This window comes from Phocoena sinus, chromosome 18 (assembly GCF_008692025.1).
Source record: "Phocoena sinus isolate mPhoSin1 chromosome 18, mPhoSin1.pri, whole genome shotgun sequence".
In the NCBI taxonomy this organism is placed as follows: domain Eukaryota; kingdom Metazoa; phylum Chordata; class Mammalia; order Artiodactyla; family Phocoenidae; genus Phocoena; species Phocoena sinus.
Genome location: NC_045780.1, coordinates 23,423,680 through 23,450,039, shown reverse-complemented (window position 1 = coordinate 23,450,039; position 26,360 = coordinate 23,423,680). Strand labels below are relative to the sequence as shown.

The following is a 26,360-nucleotide window of genomic DNA, read 5'->3' as shown; positions in this document are numbered from 1 at the left end:
TAAGAAATCTTTTCTTTTTTTTCCCCCCCTCTTAAAAAATAACAACAACAGAAAAGAGAACTCTGACTTCATGGACCATTTTTCGCCTTTGCTGTGACTTGCATCTCTATGTAACACAGAGAAAAATCCTAGATGTTTTCATTATGGGGCTTCCAAGGAGAGAGAGAGAGAGAGCAACGGGGTCCCATCTTTCTTTCACCCTCGCATGGGCGCAGTGTTTTCTTCTCTTGCTTGTGGTCACGCAGTTCATAAATACCCTAATTTACTGTCAGGAAGAGCACACTTAAATTGTAAAAATGCATGTCTCATTGAATGACCTAAGAGCCAATTTTTATCGTTCTTCACTCTTAGACCTAAAGCATAAGTTCACCAGATTAGAGCTAATTGATAGTTTTCAGAAAGAGAGACAGCAATTTTAGGATTAAGCAACTGAAAATACACAGCTGAAAAAGTAAGTAGGTAAGAGACTTTCTAACATTGTAACAAGTAATAGTAGGCAGAATTCCATTTTCTCAGTATATGTAAAATAAAATGTACATTATATACTGTGTATATCTCATATATATATGGCTTAGTACATAGTTTTGAAAACTCCCAATTTCAACCTCGTTTCTGAACTTTCTGAGGCGGGCTGGTGGATGACTGATGTACTGACGTTCAAATTAACTGTGAAAACATTAGCTAACCTACGGCTGGCTAAGTCTAGTCGATGTCTGTTGCCATGTAAGACGTGACTTTATATTAAATGAAGACGAAGCCAGCAGCTCCCCCTGAATGGCTACAGGAGGGTGTTGGGAGCGGTCATTTTCAATACCCAAATGAAAATTCAATTCTGGATTCAGGGGAAAGATCACAGAGAAAACAGAAAACAGTATAAACTAATTTAAACAGGATTTAGATTGCGGCACTCCTAAAGCTATTCATGCAGAAATAAATTAACACAGCTCATAAAAATCACATCAAAGACGCACTTATAAAAAATTCCAAATACTTTCTGTGAACGTGCGTGGGTTCAACTCTGAACATGGGTGCCCTTCAGAAACTAGAATGTGCAGACATGCCTTCTCCACACAAAGAACTGGGGAAATTGGCATAGTTTGGAGTGACTATGGACCATTTGCTCATTAAGAATTGCCCAATGTTTTCTAATCAGCGTCTTCACAATGTCACACCTGGCCTACTGCAACTGTTTGCTCCATGGCCTCCCTTGAGCTGCAGTTTCCCCTTCAATCCATTCGCCATTCCTTTGTCACGCTTCTCTTTGTTAAGGACCATGGGCTTGTCTCCCTGCTTTTGCATGTACTGTGCACTCATTCTAGGGGCCCCGGAACTCCTGGTCCACCCGGCTAACTGCTATGCTTCCCTCAAGAGTCAGCCTAAGTGCCTTTCATAAAGGAAGCTTTTCTGCAACCCTAACATGAATTCGGTGTCCCTTTGCTACGTTTCCACAATTCCCTACCTATCCTGCTATGAAAACATCAGTCACTCTGTACAGTAATCATTGGTTCATGTATCCACTGGCCCTCCAGTTCTGAGGGGTCAACGTGAGAAGAAAACTTCCAAAACATATTTCAGTCTTCTGCTCACTCTGAGTTTTTCCCTTCGTAGTTTCTTTCATTATACTCTATTTCTAATAGATCTGCAGTGCGTTAGCGCTGGAGAGTTACAGCAAATCCAGTGGTCAAAAGTTGGGAAATACCAGTTGATAATAAACATTTTAATTTCAGGTTGAAGAGTGTTTTCACATTGTCTACCAGAGATAAATGTTCTCATGGCACTTAAGCTGGCTGGTCCTTTCATCCTCCAGGCCTCCGAGGTTATTACCATAAGCAATGAAAGTTAAGAGAGATATCAGATAATTACACAGAAGCAGAGCTTTCCACAGTAAGCTAATCAGCTTATCCAGTGACTTAAAAATCTTTTTGAAAGTTTTTTTTTTTTTTAAATTCTGGAAGGCAATAACCCTTGCGTTTAGCTTTGAATTTAGCTTTTTAATTCTGGGAAGGTAATAACCTTTGTATTCAGCTTCGTGAGGACTAAATAATATAATGATTATCACACTTCAGTAGCTGAATCCATACCCATCTCATTTCATTTCTCGTCACCTCCCTCCCTATCCCTCTTTTCCACGTTTACTGGGCATGGGGCACGTAGGAGGCATTCTAAAAATTGCATATGGCACACATCTTTGCTAGTCAAAGACCACAAGCACGAGCCTCGTTTGGGGGCTTATCAAAAACGTAGCCTCACCGTACTCAGGCCTCCAGACTCAGAATCTGTAACCTAGTCCAAGCGTTTCATATGCACATTGAAACCGGAGAAGCGCTAGAAGAAGTCACTCAATAAAAGCCAGGGAAACTGGTGAGGAGCTCACCGAAGTTAAAAGATAATGAAAACCTGAAATGGAAAGTAGCATCTGAGAGAGTGGCGAATACTGAAAGGCTCTGATGTGATTCTCATGAGCTTTGTGAATCCCTGTCCCCAAAACCTCCACCCCCATTTAAAGAAGAGCTGCTTAAACGTCAGTCATCTTCATCCCAGAAAAAAATGTGAAAAAAAAATGTCAAAGTCTTGGAAATGGGCACAGAGACTGCAGCCCCTTTCGATGGAATGCTGGGCTAGAGGATCCTCTCCACCGCCTCTGGGATTATCTGATTTTCCAGGGATGTGAATCTCTAATTGTTATTGACTAGGCTATTTTACAACTCTTTAGGGACAGAAGACAAATTGTGAAAAGGCATAACAATGCAAATAATTCTTCTCTGTAACAACGTAAATGAATTTTTGTCCAGAAGAAAATATGTCTTTACAAAGCAAACTCTCTTTTGAACCAGTTTTAACATTTACTCATTCTCTCATTAATTAGTGAGTTAAGTAAAATCACTGATACAGGCTCATTTTGTATTTCTTCTCCCTCTTTGGGTGCACAGGGAGATCTGGCCCTGAATTTCAGAACAATAAGTGTGACAAGAGCCAGGCCACGAGCCCTGAATATGAAAACTGAAGTGGGTTGGAGTAGCCTGATTTCTGGTGGGTCTAGAAAGGAATGACAGGAAGGGAGATTCCATGTTTGAACAAAACGTCTCGAGAATGAGGGAAAAAAGGAAGACATCCTACAACACTTTTCTTTCCACAGAAATGGGGATAGACACACACACACACACACACACACACACACACACACACACACAGAATGAGTGGTATGTCTATACAGCTGTCCCTGATTTCTAGCATCTATGATAGGTGGAAATAACTTATAGTGTACAGTCACATACTGATTCAGGTAGAATGGACATTCCAGGACGGCACTGATACTACAACATCCCCAAGATTTCACTATGTGTACCTAAAACTTAGACATCCCTAAACAAATCTCCATTCTCTGGCTGCTCAATTAACCATCAAGAGGGGTGGTACCTTACCTAGCCTTCAAATCACTGATAGTGTGAAAGGCTACATAAATGTTAATACTTCCCCCTCTACCCTCGACATACCTACAAGTTCACTTACACACACACAGACACACACACACACACACACACACACAATCTCTCCAACAATTTAGTACCTGTGAAAATGAGAAAATTCAGCGGGGACAACATAAACATGCACTGATTTTTCCTGCTTTTGGATCAGGTAAAATGTTTCTAGTTGAAATGGTCTATCTTGCCTTGTGAAGGTCAGTAACGTCCAAGGACGTCATTCTCAAACAGGTTCCCGTGCTTCATATTTCCTTTGCCCTGAGAAGGAAGCCTGGCTTCTAGCTAATGGAACTTCGACTTGGCTCAGAGCATTATGGATTTTTTTAGTTTCTCAGAACCATAAATATTGACAACCATCTCAGCAAGATGCTGGCAACCACTTCCGTGGTTTCTCCCTCTGGCAGGCTGATCGGGGGCCATTCTGTATGCACATCAGAGACTAGTCCTCAGAAATTACAAATGCTGATCGCAGGAAGACTGTATCCTGGATGACATATCAGGGAATCCCAAGGACAATGCTTGCAAAGCTCTGTCAAAACTTCACCTGATTCAGAGAGAAACTCGTCATTCATCATATAATGAAAGATTATGTGAAGCTTTCCAAAGGGGGAAAAAGGACACAAGAACTTTTAAATGCTCTTGCCAGGAGAAATCCCCAGTGAATCAGGAGATCATCTTTCCTCACTGTCTAATCAATCTCTCCCTTCCACAGTCCAAACAGGGGGCTCCTCCAGGGGTGGATGGTCTGTGTTAGACAAAGAGAAATTCATTATCTCATCTGCCTGGTACTACTGTTTCCAATAAAGTGTAATCATGGTGGTATTGAGCTGCTTCTCACCTTCTCAAAGCCGTGCTACAAACTTTGGATCTGTGGGCAGTCACTTCCCAGTCAGTCTTCACTAAGTTGAACTGTCTCGGAACAATGTCTATTTAATCAGCAGGGTGCCCGCTAATTTTCTTTTTTAGAATTTGTATTAACCATAATGGACACTGGGTGCTCAGCGCCTCAGACGCTACACCATTACAACTCAGTGTCTCCTCTGACTTCAGAAGACCCAGGGACCACTGGATCGGGGCTACCGGGTCCCAGAAGGTCACCCCTCTCTCACCCCACCTCTGCCAGGCTGGGTCGCCTACCACTCCCGGGCTAGCGCGCTGCACTTCCCACGCATAATAGTGGGAAGAGCTTTGTAACTGCCTCTGTCACTCAAGAAACCTAAACTACACCTAAACTCTGTGAGGCAGGGGCTTTGTGTGCTGCTTCCCTGGCATCACAGTGCCAGGGACATGGCAAAGAGCTCAGCGAATACTTGTGGAGTGAGTGGAATGATGGCCGAGGGCACATCGCACTTCCCTACACTTCCCATCACGCCTGGCAGCACTGCTGGCCGGAAATGCAACACGCTCATAGCTCCAAACAGCTAAGAAACAGAGACAGGAATTAATTTACTGAGCATCTACTGTATGCATAGTTTTACCACCGGGCAGGATATGGAGGTCCTTGTCGGTTATAGTAAAGACTTGGCCAGTACAGATTTTGCTGGATAAAGCTGATTTTCCACAAGAAAATTGTAAGGCTAAACGAGTATGGTGTAAAATGGGGGAAAAAATGCTTGTAATAAACCTGAGATAGCAAGATTTCTCAGGGGAGGAAAAAAAGTCAAATCCAATTAGGTATTTTCAGATTGTATTTCCATTTCCTTTCTGATCTGGGCTTTTTTTTTTACCTGAGGTCTTGATGGTGTTTTACATCCCCACATCAAGGAAATCATCTTCAGGGAAACAGTTTCCCTGGCTCCTGCTGTCTGGCTCTGCAGCGTTATCAGGAGCATGGAGTGGATTTCCTCTCAGAGGCAGCCAATTTCCTAAGCAATTAAATGCTGTTTATACTCCAGACTCTGTGCTTGGGTTGAAATTGTCATGCTTGATATTACCTGACTGTTGCCTAAGATGTCGCCCCATCTAGCTCATTCTACTGTAACTGCCATCTATTAAAATTTCCAATCTGTTCTCTCCTCAAGGGATCACACAGTACTTGGCAAAAGTACGGCTCCTAAATTCTTCAAATTATACTCATCTATATAAATATACAGTTTTGAAATGGCAAGGTTTGCAAATGACTTTACCAAACTGACTTCCCAATCTGCCATCCTTTAACAGGAAAGGCAATGCTGTGGAACTCTTACACGCAAAGACACTTCTGTGTGTCTTTGCGTGTAAGCCTGGCAGAGGTGGGGTGAGAACGTAACGTAGATGCCAAACTTTCCTGAAACTCCTCCACGGGGTCACGGCGTCAAGGTGCTAGTTTTTGTCACTTCTAGGTGTGGACACGATCGAATACAGTTTAGCTGATGCAGCTCATTAGGTGAGGTGATACTACACCATGTACTGGATGGTGTAATAATTACACCATCTTTAATTAATTAAAGAAAAAGTTATTTGTTCCAAAATCAACGTTCCTGCTTGAGAATGTTGCTGTTTCTCATTCTGCCCACTCCCTACGGATTCTAGTCTGAATGGAAAAGTGAGGACGTCTGCGTGTGCATTTTATGTGCTTTTCATGAAAGGGACAGCCACAGCCTATGATGGTAAGACACGCCTTCTCGGAGCAGCAGAGCCTATGCCAAGGGCATCAGGAAGAGGAGCTCTATGGTTACGTCAACTAAAGAAGGTTCTACAAGGATCAGGTCATTAGCCACTGCAGTCGCTGACCTTCAACACACCCTGAAAGGAATGCAGGGCAGAGAAAAGGAATGCGGCACTCTGTGCTCTGGGGAAACTGGAAGAACAGGCTTCCACATGGGTAGATATTTTCAGAAGGAACTTTTATGAACCCAAATTCTTGCATCTTCCCACACTTAGAAAAGTACTAGAGCCATTAACTAAGATACCTGTTCCTTGTGACTAGCAGCATCCTTCTCCTAAGATGTGTGCTTGGGTACAGGCAGCCCCTTCACCAAAATCACATATATACCGACTTCCTCCGTTACCTCTTTGGAAAACTTCCTCAGAGCTGAGAGGCTGTCCCCTGAGCTAGAGTCCTCAATAAGACACTGAACAAACTCAACTCACAGCTCTTACAATGTGAGGTGTTTTTCTTTTTTTCTTTTTCCCAAGTCAACAGTTTCAGTGGCAACTGCATCTGATTAGGGGTTCCCAAGGCTGGAGCAGGGGATGAGGGCTAGAAGTTTTTTTTTTTTTTTTTTTTTTTTTGTTTTTTTGCAGTACGCGGGCCTCTCCCGTTGCGGAGCACAGGCTCTGGATGCGCAGGCTCACCAGCCATGGCTCACGGGCCCAGCCGCTCCACGGCGTGTGGGATCTTCCCGGACCGGGGCACGAACCTGTGTCCCCTGCATCGTTAGGCAGACTCTCAACCGCTGCGCCACCAGGGAAGCCCTTAAATGCTTTTTTTTAAAGAAACAGAATGTCAACTTCCTATCTTCCTAAAATAGGTTTCAGGCAGCTTTTCATATTTCCTTTAGTGAAAACATCCAATCCACTTTAAACACTGCCAGCTATGCTCTAAAACACTCCAAGGATCAATCGCATCTCTCCTCTCCTAATGACTTCTCCATTGTTTATGGAATAAAACCCAAATCCGGTGGCAGCCCTCGGGCCTTCACCATCTGGCCTCAGGCTGCTTTCCCAGCTTCACCTTCGCTCTGTTCCCCCGAGGAGGCGACTTGCCTTTCTCCGCCTGTGCCCAATTCCCCTCTGCCTCCTTCTGTCTTTACTCTTGAGCTCCAGCCTCTGACAAGAATGTCTTTAGGCCCTTTCTTCTCCTGGGGAAACAAATCTTGTTTATCCTGCAAGGTTCAAGTTCTGCCTCCTCTGTGAAGACTTTCTTGACACTGTCATCACCACCTCTCACACTTGTCCGTGAGTTCCCAGAGCACGTTGCTCATATGCTGGTTGACAGTCATGTCCTTCCTTGGCTTTGTACTACAGTTCATGGTGGCCAGCGACCACGACCTGTTTTTTCATCGAAACCTGACACGCCCAACGGACTGAGGAGGGTGTGACCATCACTTGCCTGTAAGTACACCCACGTTGCTGGAGTCAAACAACTCTGCTCAATAATGGATCAGAACTGACACACATGTCATCCTACCTTCCAAATCCGGCCTCTCCCCAGTCATCTGTAGTTCACTGTGGCAGGTACTAAAGCCTCCGTCTCTCTGTCTTTATCCCCCAGGGCCTCAAACCCGGGAGAGGAGCACAGAAAACAGTCAAAGAAATGACACGTGCCCACTTCTAGTTCTAATTCTTCCGTAGACCTTAGGAGGGTCCCTTCCCCTCCATCTCTAGACAGGGAGCCTATTCTACATTTCTCTTCTGTTCTGCACGGGCCCCAGCACGGTTGCAGACGAGCCTGGTGTGTGTGTGTGTGGGGGGGGGGGGCTTTCTTAAGAGGCCAGCAGAGGTGCAAACTACAGACCTGGAGGAGCCCCGGGACCTGCCCGCCTGCAGGAGGAGGCACTGGTTCATTCAACAGGGGTAGGAAGTCAGATGGTGGCCTGCTATGGGGCTAGTGCGGAGGGCTCTTCTGCCCCCCTCTGCTTGAGTTTGGTTGATATATACACACACATTCAGGGAGAAGGCAGGGGAGAGGGCTGGGCAGGGGCACGGCTCTGTCCAGGCAGCAGGAGGAAGCACGGGGGACCCCGGTCCCATGAACTCAGCACGCGTAGGGACAGGAGAAACGCCTGGGCCTGGCGCCTGGGGATCTCTCTGTTTCCCTGGCGGCGGGCCATGGCAGGCGGGGCGGCGGAGGAAGCAAACGCGCGCAGCTCCTACCTTTCAGCTTCTCGGCCAAGAGCGCGGCCTCGTGCTCTGAGTAGTGCATGATGGGCGGCGGCGAGGGCGGCCGCAGCCGGTCCTCCTCCAGCTTGCGCCGGTGCCGCTCCTCGCGGGCGCGCATCCTCTGCTTGCACTCCCACTCGTAGAAGTCGTCCCGGGCCTGGGCGAAGTCCACGTGCAGCCGGCCTGAGTCCTTTTTGTCCGTGCTAGACCCTAAGCGCATCCGGTAACCTGAAACCAGTGGGAAGGCGGGTCACATCCCACTGTCACAACACTGTCACGCACGACTGTCACAGTCGGGGCCGGGCCCTCAAGGCGCGCCAGGGGAGCTCTCACTGATTTCTTTTTCCCTTACAGAGGACATCCTTCCCATAGGAGGTGGGAAGCTGTTACCCTCCGAGGCCATCCGGAAGCGGAAGCGCGGCCCAAGGTACGCCTATTATAGATTTGGGGATAAACGCTCCAGTGGGAGGGGTCTTCAAGCCAATGTTGCCAAGAGGATGATCTCAAGAACCAGGGCACTTATCCTAACTCCTTCTTCCTTCTGGCTTCCAGGAAGATCAGAAAAATATGGGGCATGTAGCTTTTTTCCCCCCTCCACTTTTTATGGCCTCAATTTTATATTTTCAATTTACTGTAACTCTGTTGCATAAGCCCTTTTATTTTTTAGAAAGAGGTGGAGTGCGAGTTTATAAATATTATCTATGATATTTAAAAAGATCACAGGCTATTAATTCATTCTCCTAGAAAATGCTGCTTGCTCCATTCTCTCTCGGCAGCTGCAAAAGCCACAATTACCGAGGCAATTTTGCAATACTGTTTTATTTCCACTTATCCTCTGGGGCACACAGGAGAATATTTTACCTTCAATCAAGAGGCCTCACCGCGGCCTTCCTTACAGCCCCTCCAGCACCTCATCTGGCACGCAGCACTGCGCAAATTGTCCATGCAATCTTTGAAGGCCACAGGAGCCCGTGTGAGAGCCCAGAGCTAGACCAAAAAAATGGGCCTGGAAGTCTTTGGGGGATTTACTGTGAGCTACACAACTTATAAAGATTATAAGCAGAAACTTGATCTGAGAAATCAACACAAACAGAACTGAAACCAGGCCGCCAGACTAACTTCAAGGGAAGGAGGTTTGGTTTTGAGGTTGCTCTTCAGTTTGGGGTACTCAGATTTTTAAAAACATAAATTCAGGTCCCAGCAGGATCCCTGCTGTCAGGGGCTGCCAGAAGAGAGAGCAAAATAAGCACTTTTGCTGTGCAGGGACTTTGCAAATGAGACACCACTGTGAAATGCTAGGCTGCACTGCACTGATGCTCAGGACCTTGTGGTAGATTTTAATGGATTATTTTAGCATTTGGGGTTGAAACTCAGCTGAAAAATCCCAGGAGAGGCTGGCTTCTCCCCAGTAGGGTACTTCACACCTTTGAAAAGTTACAAATGTGAAACAGATCTCAAGTCTGATTCCTGTTATGACCTTCTCACTCCCAGGTTTAAAAGGTATTGTCTCTCTAAAACTGGGAAGACATAACAATACCTATCAAAAACGCAAACATCTCAAGAGGGAGGGGATTTGGGGATGTATGTACACGTATAGCTGATTCACTTTGTGATACAGCAGACACTAGCGCACCATTGTAAAGCAATTATACCCCAATAAAGATGTTAGAAAATAAATTTTGAAAAAAGTGTTCACAAGCAAAAAGAAAAAAAAAAAAGCAAACATCTGATCACAGAGGAGCAGAATTAATGCTAAAGCAGAGTATATTTTGGTTGTGGGCTGTGGAAATTTAACAAATCAGCAGGCCGTGGTGATATATACATAACAGCTGAGCAGGCAGAATGGCCTAAGACTGGCCAGCTGTCCCAACTGGCCAAGCAACTTTCCCCTGGTCATGTCCCGAGCATCACTTTTCAGACATTTCTGGTTCCAAAAATCACCCTCTCTTTCATCACAACACCATCATTAAGGCCTTAAAAGAGCCCGTGATGAAGCTGAGTCTAAAATTAGCTTGGCCCTCAAATGTGATTGTGGTCCTAAAATTAGGCCATCCAGCTGGGCTAGGGCTTGCAGGAGCTCTTACGTAAGAGCGGCAGCCTGCCTTCCTTCCTGCCCCTCCCAGTCAGCCTTTCAGATCTTCCCAGGACCATGCTGCAACCTTGCCAGGGCAGCCCAGGCAGAGCTGGGAGACCCCCTGTGTACTCAGGCAGGTCGGCTGGAGGTGAGGCCTTTGCTGTGGGATGCCAAGGGGTAGTCAGGCAGGGGCCCGGGTCGGAGCTTGAAAAAAATATAGCATCAAGGCATAAATCTGAAACTTTCATGTGCCTAAATTTGGAACTGTTCATCTTTTGGCAATGTACTATGAGTCTTCTGATTGGGTCTAAACATTATGTTATGCCAGTGTTGAAAAACACCTTTGATTTACTGTAGCCCTTTCATTTAATCAGGTGGGGGTAAAGCCATAGTTGTATTGGTGGAGCTGTGATTAGAACCCAAATTCCCAGGGCAGGGTTCCTTCTCTATCATCATCAGGATATTTGTGTTAAAAACAACCACTTACTGAATGGTTCCCATGTTGCACGTGCCCTGCTAGGCACTTAATATCCCTTATTTTGATTCAATCCGCATAGCAATCCGATGAGGTAGCACTATTACTATCTCGATTTTGCAGAAGAGAAAGGAGAGGCTCAGAGAGAGGTTATCTTGCCAGTGAAAGCCAGTGCCATACACTCAATAGAATCCCCAGTTGTCTAATAGATTACTCTGATGCTGTAGCTCAAGACTTTGTGAGAGATCCGAGTGTTGTATTTTTATTTGATGTTTTATCGTCCCCCTCCATTCTGGAATACTTTCAGGCTTTCTTTTCCACTGTCAGGTTTTATTGGAATAAGGGTTTTAAAGTTCTCTAGGTCACTATCTAGCTCAGGAAAGTCTCTTCAGTGTTGGAATAACCCCAAGGCTTCTGGGGTTTGCAAGACAATTTTATGGTCATCGGGGCTGACTGCAGAGTTAGGTAAACCTGGTAGTAATGTTCAGATTTTTTTCCCCTCTTCTTTTCCCACTTTTCCCCACTAGCTTTGCCTCTGGAAGAGGGAAGTAATGTGCAGAGTGACAGACTGAAATATGCAGATGGAGACAGAGAGGGAATGGCAGTGAGTTAAATCTAAAAAGACATCCTTCCAAAGCTACATTTCAATACCAGCTCTGCGATGCTTAGATTTGGCAAAGGCCTTGCTGACAGGCTCCATACATTTGCTCCAACACCCATAGGGTGGAAGGCAGCAGAAGGCTTAATTTCAACCTCTGTAAGAATTTCCCTGATAAATGGCACCAGGGAAGCAGGGATGGTGGGGCGGGCTTAGCCAGGCTAAATGCACTAGCAACGGGGCGGTTTCCTGGGCCTCCTCCTCAGGCCTGGGGACCACTGTCTGCAAGGCACTCATCTTGATCTGGTGCCCTGGTGTCTAGAAAGTGAACCACTTCTGAAAAACTGAAATTATGCTGACAGAGGACTTTATTCCCCCAGAGAATTACATCCAATAATAATAATGGTCCTCAGTATTCATAATATTGCTTCTCATCTAAGAAGCACTTGAGAACATTAATTAGAAACTCGATGGAATTCCTAAAGCCTGGATGGTGGGACACCATGTCTGCAAGCAGGGACGTACGTGCGTTCACAGACTTAACAGGGAGCTTCTGGCAGCCTAAGGGCAGAATTCCTCCTTCTCCAGCCCCAAACTGTGAGGACTTTTATTATGCATTAAGGCAAAAGGGAATACGCTCATATTAACGTAACAAAACATCCCAAAGCACCGAGAAAACCCCCTTATGTGATGCAAAGTACCAGAAAGGTAAATGGCTTTATCAACCATGAACTCCTCGGCAAAGCGAATGTGACAAAAATTCTTCTTGCTTTTCCGAATCGCTGTGATGTCACCGCACTGCTCAAAGACTTCTTGGATGATTTCCTCAGTGGCGTTTTCTGGTAATCCCCCGACAAACACGGTCTTACACCCGGGAGGTCGTTCTCTTGTGGAGGGAGGTGGAAGATCTGAGAATCACAAAAAAACAGAGGGTTTTGCCTTTTAGTTATAGTTCCTGTTTTTTTTTTTTTCTGGTTCACCTGGTGAAAGTCAAACTCACAGACTACCTTTCTCCATTCTGAGTAATGATGGATTTCTAGAGTGATCTACACAGATGGCAGGATGTCCTGGCTTTCAGTGCCTGTCCCCTCCTTCTCCCCACCTTTCTCTACTTTCTGTGTTCATTTCTACACAGAGTGGCTATGCTCGTCCGCGAACAGAGATCAAGCAAATGTTACCATCATTTCATTTCTCCTTCATAATACAGAGGCCCGGAAAATCAGAAAAAAAAGATTAAAAAAACTTCATTAAGTACAGAGCATGATGAAATGAAAACATGACGAAAAACCGAGGGTTGGGCTTCCCTGGTGGTGCAGTGGTTGAGAGTCCGCCTGCCAATGCGGGGGACACGGGTTCGTGCCCCGGTCCAGGAAGATCCCACATGCCGCGGAGCGGCTGGGCCCGTGAGCCATGGCCGCTGAGCCTGCGCATCCGGAGCCTGTGCTCCGCAACGGGAGAGGCCACAACAGTGAGAGGCCCGCGTATCGCAAACAAAAAAACAAACCGATGGTTGTTGTCTGCCTTGGCTGGTTGCAGGATAATGGAGCAGTAAGGCAGAACAGGGAGCAGAGCCTGAAAGCAGGCGCAGTACTTACTTGGCTGCGAAACACAAGGCCTGAAACCACCCTCTCCCTTTCTTTTTTTTTTTTATTATTCACATTTAAATGAGCAAACTACTAAATCTGAGGGAGCCTGCATAAAAAGATAAAAAGCAATCTTCTGAAAAGTCCACTTTAAAAAGGCAACACTGATTTCATATGAATAAAAAAAAATCCCAGCTATTGAAGCCCATGAATTTAGTATCAGAGACTAAGTTAAAAAAACAAAAAAACAAACTGGCCTATTTATTTCATCAAATGTATGTTTCCTTCAAGCGAATGCAATCTGGTCCAGGAACTCTGAGATGCAGGCTCCCCGCTCCCCTCCACCACCAAATTGCTAACTGCCAAATTAATTCCGTTTTCCATCTAGCAAAACGCATTTCAGAGTTTCTCTCCCACATTTGTGAAGACGGATGGAAGTATTCACATATTTCACACTGCAATCTGCGGCAAACGCTAGGCTTTGTTGCGCGCAAAAAGGTCCTTAATGCTGGCTGTTCACCCCAATCACTCATGCTCCCCTCGTGGTGTCAATTCAGCTCCTGGATGGACACAGGGACCCACATATTTGTTTTGATCTAGAGACGAAGGACTGCTGTAGAACGATCCCCACTCTGTGTACCTAGGTGGGAGAACTTTGAGTCACATCTGAAAATGAATGCAATACTGTAGTAAAAAAAGAAAGAAACTTAAATCGATGATCAAATACTTCTCACAGGTATCACTTACTTGGGTTTTGGGGGAAAAGAGTACAGCTTTTGCAGTGGATTATTTCTTTGACGACGGCCACTTCTGTTGGCGGGGGTGGTACCAGCCCCAGGCCTGGTATCATTGGGTTAATAGGGGTGATCCCAGTCATTATGTTGAGGCCTGGATCAAAGCCTGGTACACAGATTGAGTCTGTAAAGTACACAAGATATCATTTTGGCTGGAGGATCTTAAACCGGTTTTTGTTGTTACTTTTGCTGTTTTCCTGCAAAGATGATTTGACTTTATGCTTCCTATGTTTTAGGAATTTCCCCTGGCATAAATATAGCAATATAGAAAGCTATTTCAGAAAGGTAAAGAGAAAATGAAAGATGAACTTAATACTACGTGGAAAGGAAGCTATATTATTTAAAATATTAACATGGCAGAACAGAACACAGCATATTCAAGTGTAAAAGCACACACCATGAAGCTTTGCTGTTACTGTGAACATGATCTTGTTTCTTAACTTTGATGTAGATGTGACTGCCTTATGACCCAGGATGTGGGAAGAATATCATTGAACACTGAAGTGCCCAGTGAATACAACTGTCAACCCAGTTTTGTCAAAAGAGCCTTCTTACCCAAGTGACCTTGATTTAAGAAAGTTCAGTTTATATGTGCATACTTTATAAATGATGCATTCAGGTCCAACCTAACCTATTCCCCTCAGGAAACAAAAAACAAAGAGTGATTATAATTACTAAGGCTGGGTTAGATACATGTGGGCATAATGTTAGCTATATACATTTCTGAGTTCTATTGGAGAATCACACGTTCTTCCTATAATTCAATCAGCAAATAATTGACCACCCTTCTGAAATCTTTACTTGTTGTATAAAAAATACAAATTTACGCCCTGCATAAAAAATGGAAGGGCACAAAAAGGGTAGGTTTTCCAATATAAACACTGAATGTTTTTTTTTTAGTGGGATAATAAAGCAAGTCATTTCAAAAGTGATATTCAGGGATTTTTTTTGATTTTTTTTTTAATTAGTAAGACCTTTCTAAGAGTAGGGACTGTTAAGATGTATTGAGTTTCTAGAGTAGCTGCAAGGGGAGCCCTCTCCTGAGAATTTTTCTGTTTTCAGAAAACATACTCTCATTGGTGGTGTGGTACTGTTCGGAGGTAGACAAACAGAAGCACAGATCCCCCCCAGCAGTAGCCGTGGAGACCCTCCACTATAGTTCTCAGGGATGAAATTTCTTTCTCTTGTTCTCCTTTTCTCCCCATTATTCTAGACCATTCCTATTCTTCCCTCCCACCCCCTGTCCTTTGTGGTTCTCACGTCCAGCCAGCCCGTGCCTTTGGCCCCTGCATGGCCTCATCCTTTGCTTACCTGTGCTGGAAGGTCAGATAAGCCCAGAGGCAGGTGAAGTGACAACTACAGACTTTGTTTACCGACTCTCCAGGGGATACAGAGGACCAGCATGGACTTTTCCTTTCTAGGAAGAAGTTTATTATAGCTTTTCCTCCAGCTGCTTTGGGTATTTCCATTCCTCTTCTGGATCGAACAGAATAAGCAGGGTGATCCTGATTTATAAGCTCAAGAGGACTGCTGTCCCATTTATGAGGAAATCCATTTAATTTGACTGCATACCAGCCTTACTTCAGGAAAATGAGGTGGGGTTTTGGGTTTGTTTCTTGGTTTTGGCCTTTTTTAAGAAACCCTCAGTGTAAATGTCAAATAAGCATTCTCTTTCAAAGCAGTCACCCTGACATTCGAGGTACTTCTATAATTATGGTTCTCAGGTTCTTCGTCTCTCACACGGGGCTTTTGAGTGGAAAATCTCTTGGAGCACTAGCCTCCTGGGACTCCAGGATTCTTCACTGATAATTGTTCAAAACAAAGTGAAGTACAAATGACATAAAAGTTTGGAAGTGACAGAGGCAGGACTCACACTTTGGTTATTCGTTTGAAATCTTCATCAAGTTTCACAGGTGTTATTCCCATTTCACAGCTAAAGTAATCGAGGCTTAAAGCAGTAAAGTAAAATTTCCATCATCACAAAGCAAACAAATGGCAGAGTCAGAACTAGGGTCCAGGTCTCTGGCTCCGGATATAAAAACATCTCTTTTAACCACTTCGAAGTTTCCACCTAGAATGACCCAACTAGATCATTGACCTAATAACATGCCACTACCACAAATGTACTCTACGCTTTAAAACAAACCAAGATGTAGCCTTCTGATCCCGATGTCAATTCTAAAGGGGAGCTCCAGAACAGCAGAATGGCTTCCAATGTCAACATCACTGAAATAACACATTGGCTTCTCAGGAGGATATATCAGAAACAGAAATATTGGTAATGGGAATACTGGCACGCTGATGCCTTTATTTAATCTCATTCCGTACATGAGATTGGTCTGTTCCTTTCCTGGCCCGGCCCTTACTATTGTTTGCCAACACAGGGTGATTTAAGGCTGAAACCACTCAGGACCGCATGAGAGCTCCGTGAATTACAATAACCAGATGTTTCCCAAAATGAGACGAGAAGCCCAGTTCTTGCATTCTCTTTTAGTTGTAGCAGACTTGTGCTTTCTTTTTGAAGGCCAAATAAATAAACACATCTTCAGGAATGGAGACAAAAGATACTACTCTTGGGCAAAATATTTGAATACAGAGCAAGAGTTACTTTGCTTTTTCTGAGACATTAATACAAAGAGACTGTGGGATGGAATGAAATCTGCATGGTGAGTGTAGTAGCTTGAAAAGAGCTTAGCAAGGAATTAACACTTCAATTATGCTGCACATCAAAGGATCTGAGATTCAGTATTTGAGAGGAAGAAGTGGGAAGGATTAGACTTTAAAAAAAAAGTATGAACCCATTACTTTTTAACAATATATGAACAGATGAAAATTGTTTTCTCCAAGAGCATAGGAGGATCTCACCAGGCACCTGCCAGCAGTGTCTTCTGGCTTCCACAGGGTAGGAGTTTTTGAGTGTGGCTGCTGCTAGGCTACTGTCTGTGTCCCCAGCAGGAGACACAGCCACCCCCAGCCTCTCCAGGAGACTCTCCAAGATCAGCAGAATGCACCCTTTGAAGACCTTCAAGATGGTGGAGGAGTAAGACGTGGAGATCACCATCCTCCCCACAAATACATCAGAAACACATCTACATGTGGAACAGCTCCCACAGAACACCTACTGAAGGCTGGCAGAAGACCTCAGACCTCCCAAAAGGCAAGAAACTCCCCACGTACCTGGGTAGGGCAAAAGAAAAAAGAGTAAACAGAGACAAAAGGATAGGGTCGGGACCTGCACCAGTGGGAGGGAGCTGTGAAGGAGGAAAGGTTTCCACACACTAAGAAGCCCCTTCACGGGTGGAGACTGCGGGTGGCGGAAGGGAAGCTTCAGAGCCACGGTGGAGAGCACAGCAGCAACACGAGCGCGGAGGGCAAAGCGGGGAGATTCCCGCACAGAGGATCGGTGCCGACCGGCACTCACCAGCCCGAGAGGCTTGTCTGCTCACCCGCCGGGGCGGGCGGGGCTGGGAGCTGAGGCTCGGGCTTCTGTTGGAGCGCAGGGAGAGGACTGGGGTTGGCGGCCTGAACACAGCCTGAAGGGGGTTAGTGTGCCACAGCTAGCCGGGAAGGAGTCCGGGGAAAGGTCTGGAGCTGCCAAAGAGGTAAGAGACCATTGCTTCGGGGTGCGCAAGGAGAGGGGATCCAGAGCACCGCCTAAACAAGCTCCAGAGACGGGCATGAGCCGCGGCTATCAGCGCGGACCCCAGAGACGGACGTGAGACGCTAAGGCTGCTGTTGCCGCCACCAAGATGCCTGTGTGCCAGCACAGGTCACTATCCACACCCCGCTTCCGGGGAGCCTGTGCAGCCCGCCACTGCCAGGGTCCCGGGATGCAGGGTCAACTCCTCCGGTAGAACGCACGGCGCGCCTCAGGCTGGTGCAACGTCACGACGGCCTCTGCCGACGCAGGCCCGCCCCGCACTCCGTGCCCCTCCCTCCCCCGCGGCCTGAGTGAGCCAGAGCCCACGAATCAGCGGCTCCTTTAACCCCGTCCTGTCTGAGCGAAGAACAGACACCCTCCGTCGACCTACACGCAGAGGCGGGGCCAAATCCAAAGCTGAGCCCCTGGGAGCTGTGAGAACAAAGAAGAGAAAGGGAAATCTCTCCCAGCAGCCTCAGAAGCAGCGGATTAAAGCTCCACAACCAACTCGATGTACCCTGTGTCTGTGGAATACCTGAATAGACAACCAATCATCCCAAAATTGAGGAGGTGAACTTTGTGTGATTTTGTCTGTATAGCTTTGCTTTTACCATTTGTCCTAGGGTTCTGTCTGATTTTTTTTTTTTTTTTTTCAGTATGGCTTTTTAGTGCTTGTTATCATTGGTGGATTTGTTTTTTGGTTTGGTTGCTCTCTTCTTTCTTTATTTCTTCTTTTTATTACTTTTTAATTTTCTTTTATTTTTAATAATTGTTTTTAAATTTTTCATTTTAATAACTTTATTTTTTTCCTTCTTTCTTTCTCCCTTTTCTTCTGAGCCATGTGGCTGACAGGATCTTTGGTGCCCTGGCTGGGTGTCAGGCCTGTGTCTCTGAGGTGGGAGAGCCGAGTTCAGGACACTGGTCCACCAGAGACCTCCCAGCTCCACGTAATATCAAACAGTGAAAGCTCTCCCAGAGATCTCCAGCTCAATGCTAAGACCCAGCTCCACTGAACAACCAGCAAGCTCCAGTGCTGGACACCCTATGCCAAACAACTAGCAAGACAGGAACACAACCCCATCCATTAGCAGAGAAGCTGCCTAAAATCATAATTAGGTCACAGTCTCCCCAAAATACACCACCAGACATGGCCCTGCCCACCAGAAAGACAAGATTCAACCTCATCCACCAGAACACAGGCACCAGTCCACTCCACCAGGAAACCCCCACAATGCACTGAACCAAACTTAGCCACTGGGGGCAGACACCAAAAACAACAGGAACTACAAACCTGCAGACTGTGCAAAGGAGACCCCCCAAACACAGTAAGAGAAGCAAAATGAGAAGACAGAGAAACACACGGGAGATGAAGGAGCAAGGTAAAAACCCACCAAACCAAACAAATTAAGAGGAAATAGGCAGTCTACCTGAAAAAGAATTCAAAGTCATGATAGTAAAGATGATCCAAAATCTTGGAAATAGAATGGAGAAAATACAAGAAAAGTTTAACAGGGACCTAGAAGAACTAAAGAGCAAACAAACAATGATGAACAACGCAATAAATGAAATGAAAAATTCTCTAGAAGGAATCAATAGTAGAATAACTGAGGCAGAAGAATGGATAAGTGACCTGGAAGATAAAAGAGTGGAAATAACTACTGCAGAGTAGAATAAAGAAAAAAGAATGAAGAGAACTGAGGACAGTTTCAGAGACCTATAGGACATTAAACGCACCAACGTATGAATTATAGGGGTCCCAGAAGAAGAAGAGAAAAAGAAAGGGACTGAGAAAATATCTGAAGAGAGTATAGTTGAAAACTTCCCTAATATGGGAAAGGAAATAGTCAGTCAACTCCAGGAAGCACAGACAGTCCCATACAGGATAAATCCAAGGAGAAACACATCAAGACAAACAGTAATCAAACTATCAAAAATTAAATACAAAGAAAAAATATTAAAAGCAGCAAGGGAAAAACAACAAATAACACACAAGGGAATCCCCACAAGGTTTACAGCTGATCTTTCAGCAGAAACTCTGCAAGCCAGAAGGGACTGGCAGGACATATTTAAAGTAATGAAAGGGAAAAAGCTACAACCAAGATTACTCTACCCAGCAAGGATCTCGTTCAGATTTGACAGAGAAATTGAAACCTTTACAGACGAGCAAAAGCTAAGAGAATTCAGCACCACCAAACCAGCTTTAAAAATGCTAAAGAAACTTCTCTAGGCAAGAAACACAAGAGAAGGAAAAGACCTAAAATAACAAACCCAAAACAATTACGAAAATGGTAACAGAACATACATATCATAACTACCTTAAAGGTAAATGGATTAAATGCTCAACCAAAAGACATAGACTGGCTGAATGGATACAAAAACAAGACCTGTATATATGTTGTCTAGAAGAGACCCACTTCAGACCCAGGGACACATACAGACTGAAAGTGAAGGGATGGAAAAAGACATTCCATGCAAATGGAAATGAAAAAAAAGCTGGAGTAGCAATTCTCATAACACACAAAATAGACTTTAAAATAAAGACTATTACAAGAGACAAAGAAGGACACTACATAATGATCAAGGGATCAATCCAACAAGAAGATATAGCAATTGTAAATATTTATGCACCCAACATAGGAGCACCTCAATACATAAGGCAAATACTAACAGCCATAAAAGGGGAAATCATGAGTAACACAATCATAGTAGGGGACTTTAACACCCCACTTTCACCAATGGACAGATCATCCAAAATGAAAATAAATAAGGAAACACAAGCTTTAAATGATACATTAAACAAGATGGACTTAACTGATATTTATAGGACATTCCATCCAAAAACAAGAGAATACACTTTCTTCTCAAGTGCTCATGGAACATTCTCCAGGATAGATCATATCTTGGGTCACAAATCAAGCCTTGGTAAATTTAAAAATTTAAGAAAACTGAAATCATATCAAGTATCTTTTCCGACCACAACGCTATGAGACTAGATATCAATTACAGGAAAACATCTGTAAAAAATGCAAACACATGGAGGCTAAACAATACACTACCAAATAACCAAGAGATCACTGAAGAAATCAAAGAGGAAATCAAAATCTACCTAGACACAAATGAGAATGAAAATACGGCAACCGAAAACCTATAGGATGCAGCAAAAGCAGTTCTAAGAGGGAAGTTTATAGCAATACAGCCCTACCTCAAGAAAGAAGAAACATCTCAAATAAACAACCTAACCTTAAACCTAAAGGAATTAGAGGAATAAAAAAAAACCAAAATTAGCAGAAGGAAAGAACATAAAGATCAGATCAGAAATAAATGAAAAAGAAACGAAGAAAACAATAGCAAAGATCAATAAAACTAAAAGCTGGTTCTTTGAGAAGATAAACAAAATTGATAAACCATTAGCCAGACTCATCAAGAAAAAAAGGGAGAAGACTGAAATCAATAGAATTAGAAATGAAAAAGGAGAAGTAACAACTGACACTGCAGAAATACAAAGGATCGTGAGAGAGTACTATAAGCAACTATATGCCAATAAAATGGACAACCTGGAAGAAATTAACAAATTCTTAGAAAAGCACAACCTTCCGAGACTGAACCAGCAAGAAACAGAAAATATAAACAGACCAACCACAAGCAATGAAATTGAGACTCTGCTTAAAAATCTTCCAACAAACAAAAGCCCAGAACTAGACGGCTTCAAAGGTGAATTCTATCAAACATTCAGAGAAGAGCTAACACCTATCCTTCTCAAACTCTTCCAAAATATAGCAGAGGGAGGAACACTCCCAACCTCTTTCTACGAGGCCACCATCATCCTGATACCAAAACCAAAGATGTCACAAAGAAAGAAAACTACAGGCCAGCCAATATCACTGATGAACATAGATGCAAAAATCCTCCACAAAATACTAGCAAACAGAATCCAACAGCATATTAAAAGGATCATACACCATGATCAAGTGGGGTTTATCCCAGGAATGCAAGGATTCTTCAGTGTAAGCAAATCAGTCAATGTGATGCACCATATTAACAAACTGAAGGAGAAAAACCATATGATCATCTCAATAGATGCAGAGAAAGCTTTCGAGAAAATTCAACACCCATTTATGATAAAAACCCTCCAGAAAGTGGGCATAGAGGGAACTTACCTCAACATAATAAAGGCCATAGATGACAAACCCACAGCCACCATCGTTCTCAATGGTGAAAAACTGAAACTATTTCCTCTAAGATCAGGAACAAGACAAGGTTGCCCACTCTTACCACCTTTATTCAACAGTTTTGGAAGTTTTAGCCACAGCAATCAGAGAAGAAAAAGAAATGAAAAGAATCCAAATTGGAAAAGAAGAAGTAAAGCTGTCACTGTTTGCAGATGACATGATACTATACATAGAGAATCCTAAAGAAGCTACCAGAAAACTGCTAGAGCTAATCAATGAATTTGGTAAAGTAGCAGGATACAAAATTAATGCACAGAAATCTCTGGCAGTCCTATACACTAATGATGAAAAATCTGAAACAGAATTTAAGGAAACGCTCCCATTTACCATTGCAACAAAACGAATAAAATACCTAGGAATAAACCTACCTAAGGAGACAGAAGACCTGTATGCAGAACTATAAGACACTGATGAAAGAAATTATAGATGATACAAACAGATGGAGAGATATAACAGGTTCTTGGATTGGAAGAATCGACATTGTGAAAATGACTATACTACTCAAAGCAATCTACAGATTCAATGCAATCCCTATCAAACTACCACTGGCATTTGTCACAGAACTAGAACAAAAAATTTCACAATTTGTATGGAAACATAAAACACCCCAAAGAGCCAAAGCAGTCTTTAGGAAGAGAAATGGAGCTGGAGGAATCAGGCTCCCGGACTTCAGACTATACTACAAAGCTGCAGTAATCAAGACAGTATGGTACTGGCACAAAAACAGAAATATAGATAAAGGGAACAGGATAGAAAGCCCAGAGATAAACCCACGCAAATATGGTCACCTTATTTTTGATAAAGGAGGCAAGAATATACAGTGGAGAAAAGACAGCCTCTTCAATAAGTGGTGCTGGGAAAACTGGACAGCTACATGTAAAAGAATGAAATTAGAACACTCCCTAACCACATACAGAAAAATAAACTCACAATGGATTAGAGACCTAAATGTAAGCCCGGACACTGAAAACTCTTAGAGGAAAACACAGGCAGAACACTCTTTGACATAAATCACAGCGAGATCTGTTTTGATCTACCTCCTAGAGAAATGGAAATAAAAACAACAATAAACAATTGGGACATAATGAAACTTAAAACGTTTTGCACAGTGAAGGAAACTACAAACCAGACGAAAAGACAACCCTCAGAATGGGAGAAAATATTTGCAAACGAATCAATGGACAAAGGATTAATCCCCAAAATATATAAACAGCTCATACAGCTCAATATTAAAAAAACACACAGGGCTTCCCTGGTGGCGCAGTGGTTGAGAGTCCGCCTGCCGATGCAGGGGACGCGGGTTCGTGCCCCGGTCCGGGAAGATCCCACATGCCGTGGAGCGGCTGGGCCCGTGAGCCATGGCCGCTGAGCCTGGGCGTCCGGAGCCTGTGCTCTGCAACGGGAGAGGCCACAACAATGAGAGGCCCACGTACCGCAAAAAAAAAAAAAAAACACACAGCCCACTCCAAAAATGGGCAGAAGACCTAAATAGACATTTCTCCAAAGCAGACATACAGATGGCCAAGAAGCACATGAGAAGCTGCTCAGCATCACTAATTATTAGAGATATGCAAATCAAAACTACAATGAGGTATCACCTCACACCAGTTAGAATGGGCATCATCAGAAAATCTACAAACAACAGATGCTGGAGAGGGTGTGGAAGAAAGGGAACCCTCTTGCACTACTGGTGGGAATGTAAATTGATACAGCCACTATGGAGAACAGTATGGAGGTTCCTTAAAAAACTAAAAATAAAAGTACCATACGACCCAGCAATCTCACTACCGGGCACATACACTGAGAAAACCATAATTCAAAAAGAGTCAAGTACCACAGTGTTCATTGCAGCTCTATTTACAGGCGCCAGGACATGGAAGCAACCTAAGTGTCCCTCGACAGATGAATGGAAAAAGAAGATGTGGCACATATATACAATGGAATATTACTCAGCCATAAAAAGAAACGAAATTGAGTTATTTGTGGTGAGGTGGATGGACCTAGGGTCTGTCATACAGAGTGAAGTAAGTCAGAAAGAGAAAAACAAATACTGTATGCTAACACATATATATGGAATCTAAAAAAAAAAAAAAGGTTCTGAAGAACCTAGGGGCAGGACAGGAATAAAGACACAGACATAGAGACTGAAACTGAGGACATGGGGAGGGGAAAGAGTAAGCTGGAACGAAGTGAGAGAGTGGCACGGATATATATACACTACCAAATGTAAAATAGATGGCTAGTGGGAAGCAGCCACATAGCACAGGGAGATCAGCTCTGTGCTTTGTGATCTCCTAGAGAGGTGGGATAGGGAGGGTGGGAGGGAGATGCAAGAGGGAGGGGACATGGGGATGTATGTATACGTACAGCTGATTCACTCTGTATAAAGCAGAAACTAACACACCATTGTAAAGCAATTATACTCCAATAAAGATGTTTAAAAAAATAGAAGGAGCACAGGAGCCTATTATGGACTAACGCATTAAAGCAAAGGCACAATTTTTGAAAGTCTGAGACACGTGCACCGCAAGACAAAGGTGGGGAGAGAATGTCCATTCTCAGAGTCAGGTCCTTGTCTTGCTTAGAAAAGCTGCCCCCGTGAACTTGAGAGATGGAGAGCTCCAATTCCACTCAGGGAAAAGAGGGAGGAGGTGGAAATTGCAGGAAGAAAGAATCCAATTAAGCATATAGTAGAACTTTCTTCTCGAAACTGCACTTAAACAAGAAGAAGTGTTACTTATTGCCAAGACTGCGGCCCTGTCCAGCTCCTCTTCGTATGGCTGGCTGCAAGCACAGAAGCAGGGCTCTGGGATCCCCTTCCTCCTACCTGAGGGCCAGGTGGGACCTCAAGTCCAGGGAGATGCCATGCACGTGCGGGTCCCGGACTCAGGACTTGCACAGGCACAGGCAAGCTGGAGGGGCTATGACAAATATGCAGTAGCTCCTCTCCTTTCTTCAGAAGAATTATTGATTCAAAATGTGATCTGTCAAGGGCTTCCCTGGTGGCACAGTGGTTGAGAATCTGCCTGTCAATGCAGGGAACACGGGTTCGAGCCCTGGTCTGGGAAGACCCCACATGCCGCGGAGCAACTAGGCCCGTGAGCCACAACTGCTGAGCCGGCGCGTCTGGAGCCTGTGCTCCGCAACGAGAGGCCGCGACGGTGAGAGGCCCGCGCACCGCGAAGAAGAGTGGCCCCCGCTTGCCACAACTAGAGAAAGCCCTCGCACAGAAACGAAGACCCAACAGAGCCAAAAATAAAATTAAAAAAAATATATGATCTATCGTCCCTCGACAGAGAAACCACGTGATACTTGAGGACACTCTGTTTCCTGGGAGTTTAGGAAGGGGAGATTGTTTCACAATGGTTTCCCGTTGCAGTTGACAAGTCCTGCCCTTCTATAAGATCGGTTAAGTTCATGGACTACGAAAGTAACTCTTTTTCCATTCCGTGTCCTCCTTTTCTTTAATATTCTTAAAAAACCATTTCATGATCAACAAAGGAAAGTAGTTTCTAAAAAGGTGATCTTGAAGTAAAAGGATGTGGGCACAGCTGGGTGACCACAAGGCTGGCTGGTTCCTTAACCTCTCTGGGCTTCTGTGTGTTCATCAGGTAAAGGCGAACATGAATACCAGACATGCTACATCCACAAAATGGGAGCATCAGAGAGGACAGTCTTCAGGGCAGCCGTCTATCGCGCCCAAGTCTGCAGCCTGTGGTCAGGACCCTGGGTCTCCCACACACTGGCTCCGTGACCTCAGGAAATTTAATTAACCTTACTAAGTCTTGTTTATAATATCTGTAAAATGGGGATAATCATATTTAAATCTTAACGTTCTTGGGTGGATTAATTAGGATTAAATAAAAACCCGAAGTGTTTAACAGAATGTCCAACACATGGTTAAGTATGCGACTAATGGTAACAATTACATACAACGTTAATACGTATTTTTACATCTATTTAATGTAACCTTATATAAGTATGTTATCAACATTGTATACACATCAGAGATCATCACGGTGATGTATTTCATTTGACGAACAGTTGAGCGCCTACTAGGTGCTGGATGTTTTGCTAGGTACTTGGCCTGCAAAGACAAAGATATGAGTCCTCTCTTCGTGGAAGCAGCAGTCTAGTGGCAGAAACAACTAAACAGAAAATGACAATCACTACAGTGTGACGACAGTTGTGGAACATTTAAATACGATGTGCTATGGAAACACAGAGAAGCGGGGCATCAGAACCAGTCTGGGATAGGGGGTGTCCTGGGCTAAACTGTGTCCCCTGAACGGGTATGTTGAAGTCCTAACTCCCCTGGTGCCTGGGAATGTGACTTTATTTAGAAACGGGGTCTTTGAGGATGTAATCAAGTTGAGGTCATACTTGGTTGGGGGGGGGCCCATCTAATAGGACTGGTGTCCTTATAAGAAAAAGAGAAGAGACACAGACAGACACACAGAGAGGACGCAGGTAGTGACTGGCGTGATGCGGCTGTAAGCCAAGGAACGCTGAGGACTGCTGACAGAAACCAGCAGCTAGGAGAAAGGCGTGGGGCAGATTCTTCCTTAGATCCTTCAGGGAGACGACAGCCCTGCCAACAGTGTGATCCCGACTTCTCGCCTCCACAACTGTGAGAGGAGACATTTCTGCTTTAAGCCCTCCCAGCTTTTGGTACTTTGTTG

The 26,360-nt window shown here is 44.3% G+C and overlaps 1 protein-coding gene across 7 annotated transcripts in view; it reads right to left on the bottom strand.

Moving 5' to 3' along the window:
* Window positions 1-26,360, bottom strand: part of ENOX1 (ecto-NOX disulfide-thiol exchanger 1) — a 622,833-nt gene that overhangs the window by 144,091 nt on the left and 452,382 nt on the right. For all 7 annotated transcript variants that reach the window (XM_032611636.1, XM_032611631.1, XM_032611635.1 and 4 more), the window contains 3 exons: window positions 13,763-13,933; window positions 12,134-12,340; window positions 8,280-8,513 (listed from right to left, as the gene is read on the bottom strand). In XM_032611636.1, the coding sequence (XP_032467527.1) occupies window positions 8,280-8,513; window positions 12,134-12,340; window positions 13,763-13,933 (612 nt within the window). The remainder of the gene's footprint in view (window positions 1-8,279; window positions 8,514-12,133; window positions 12,341-13,762; window positions 13,934-26,360) is intronic.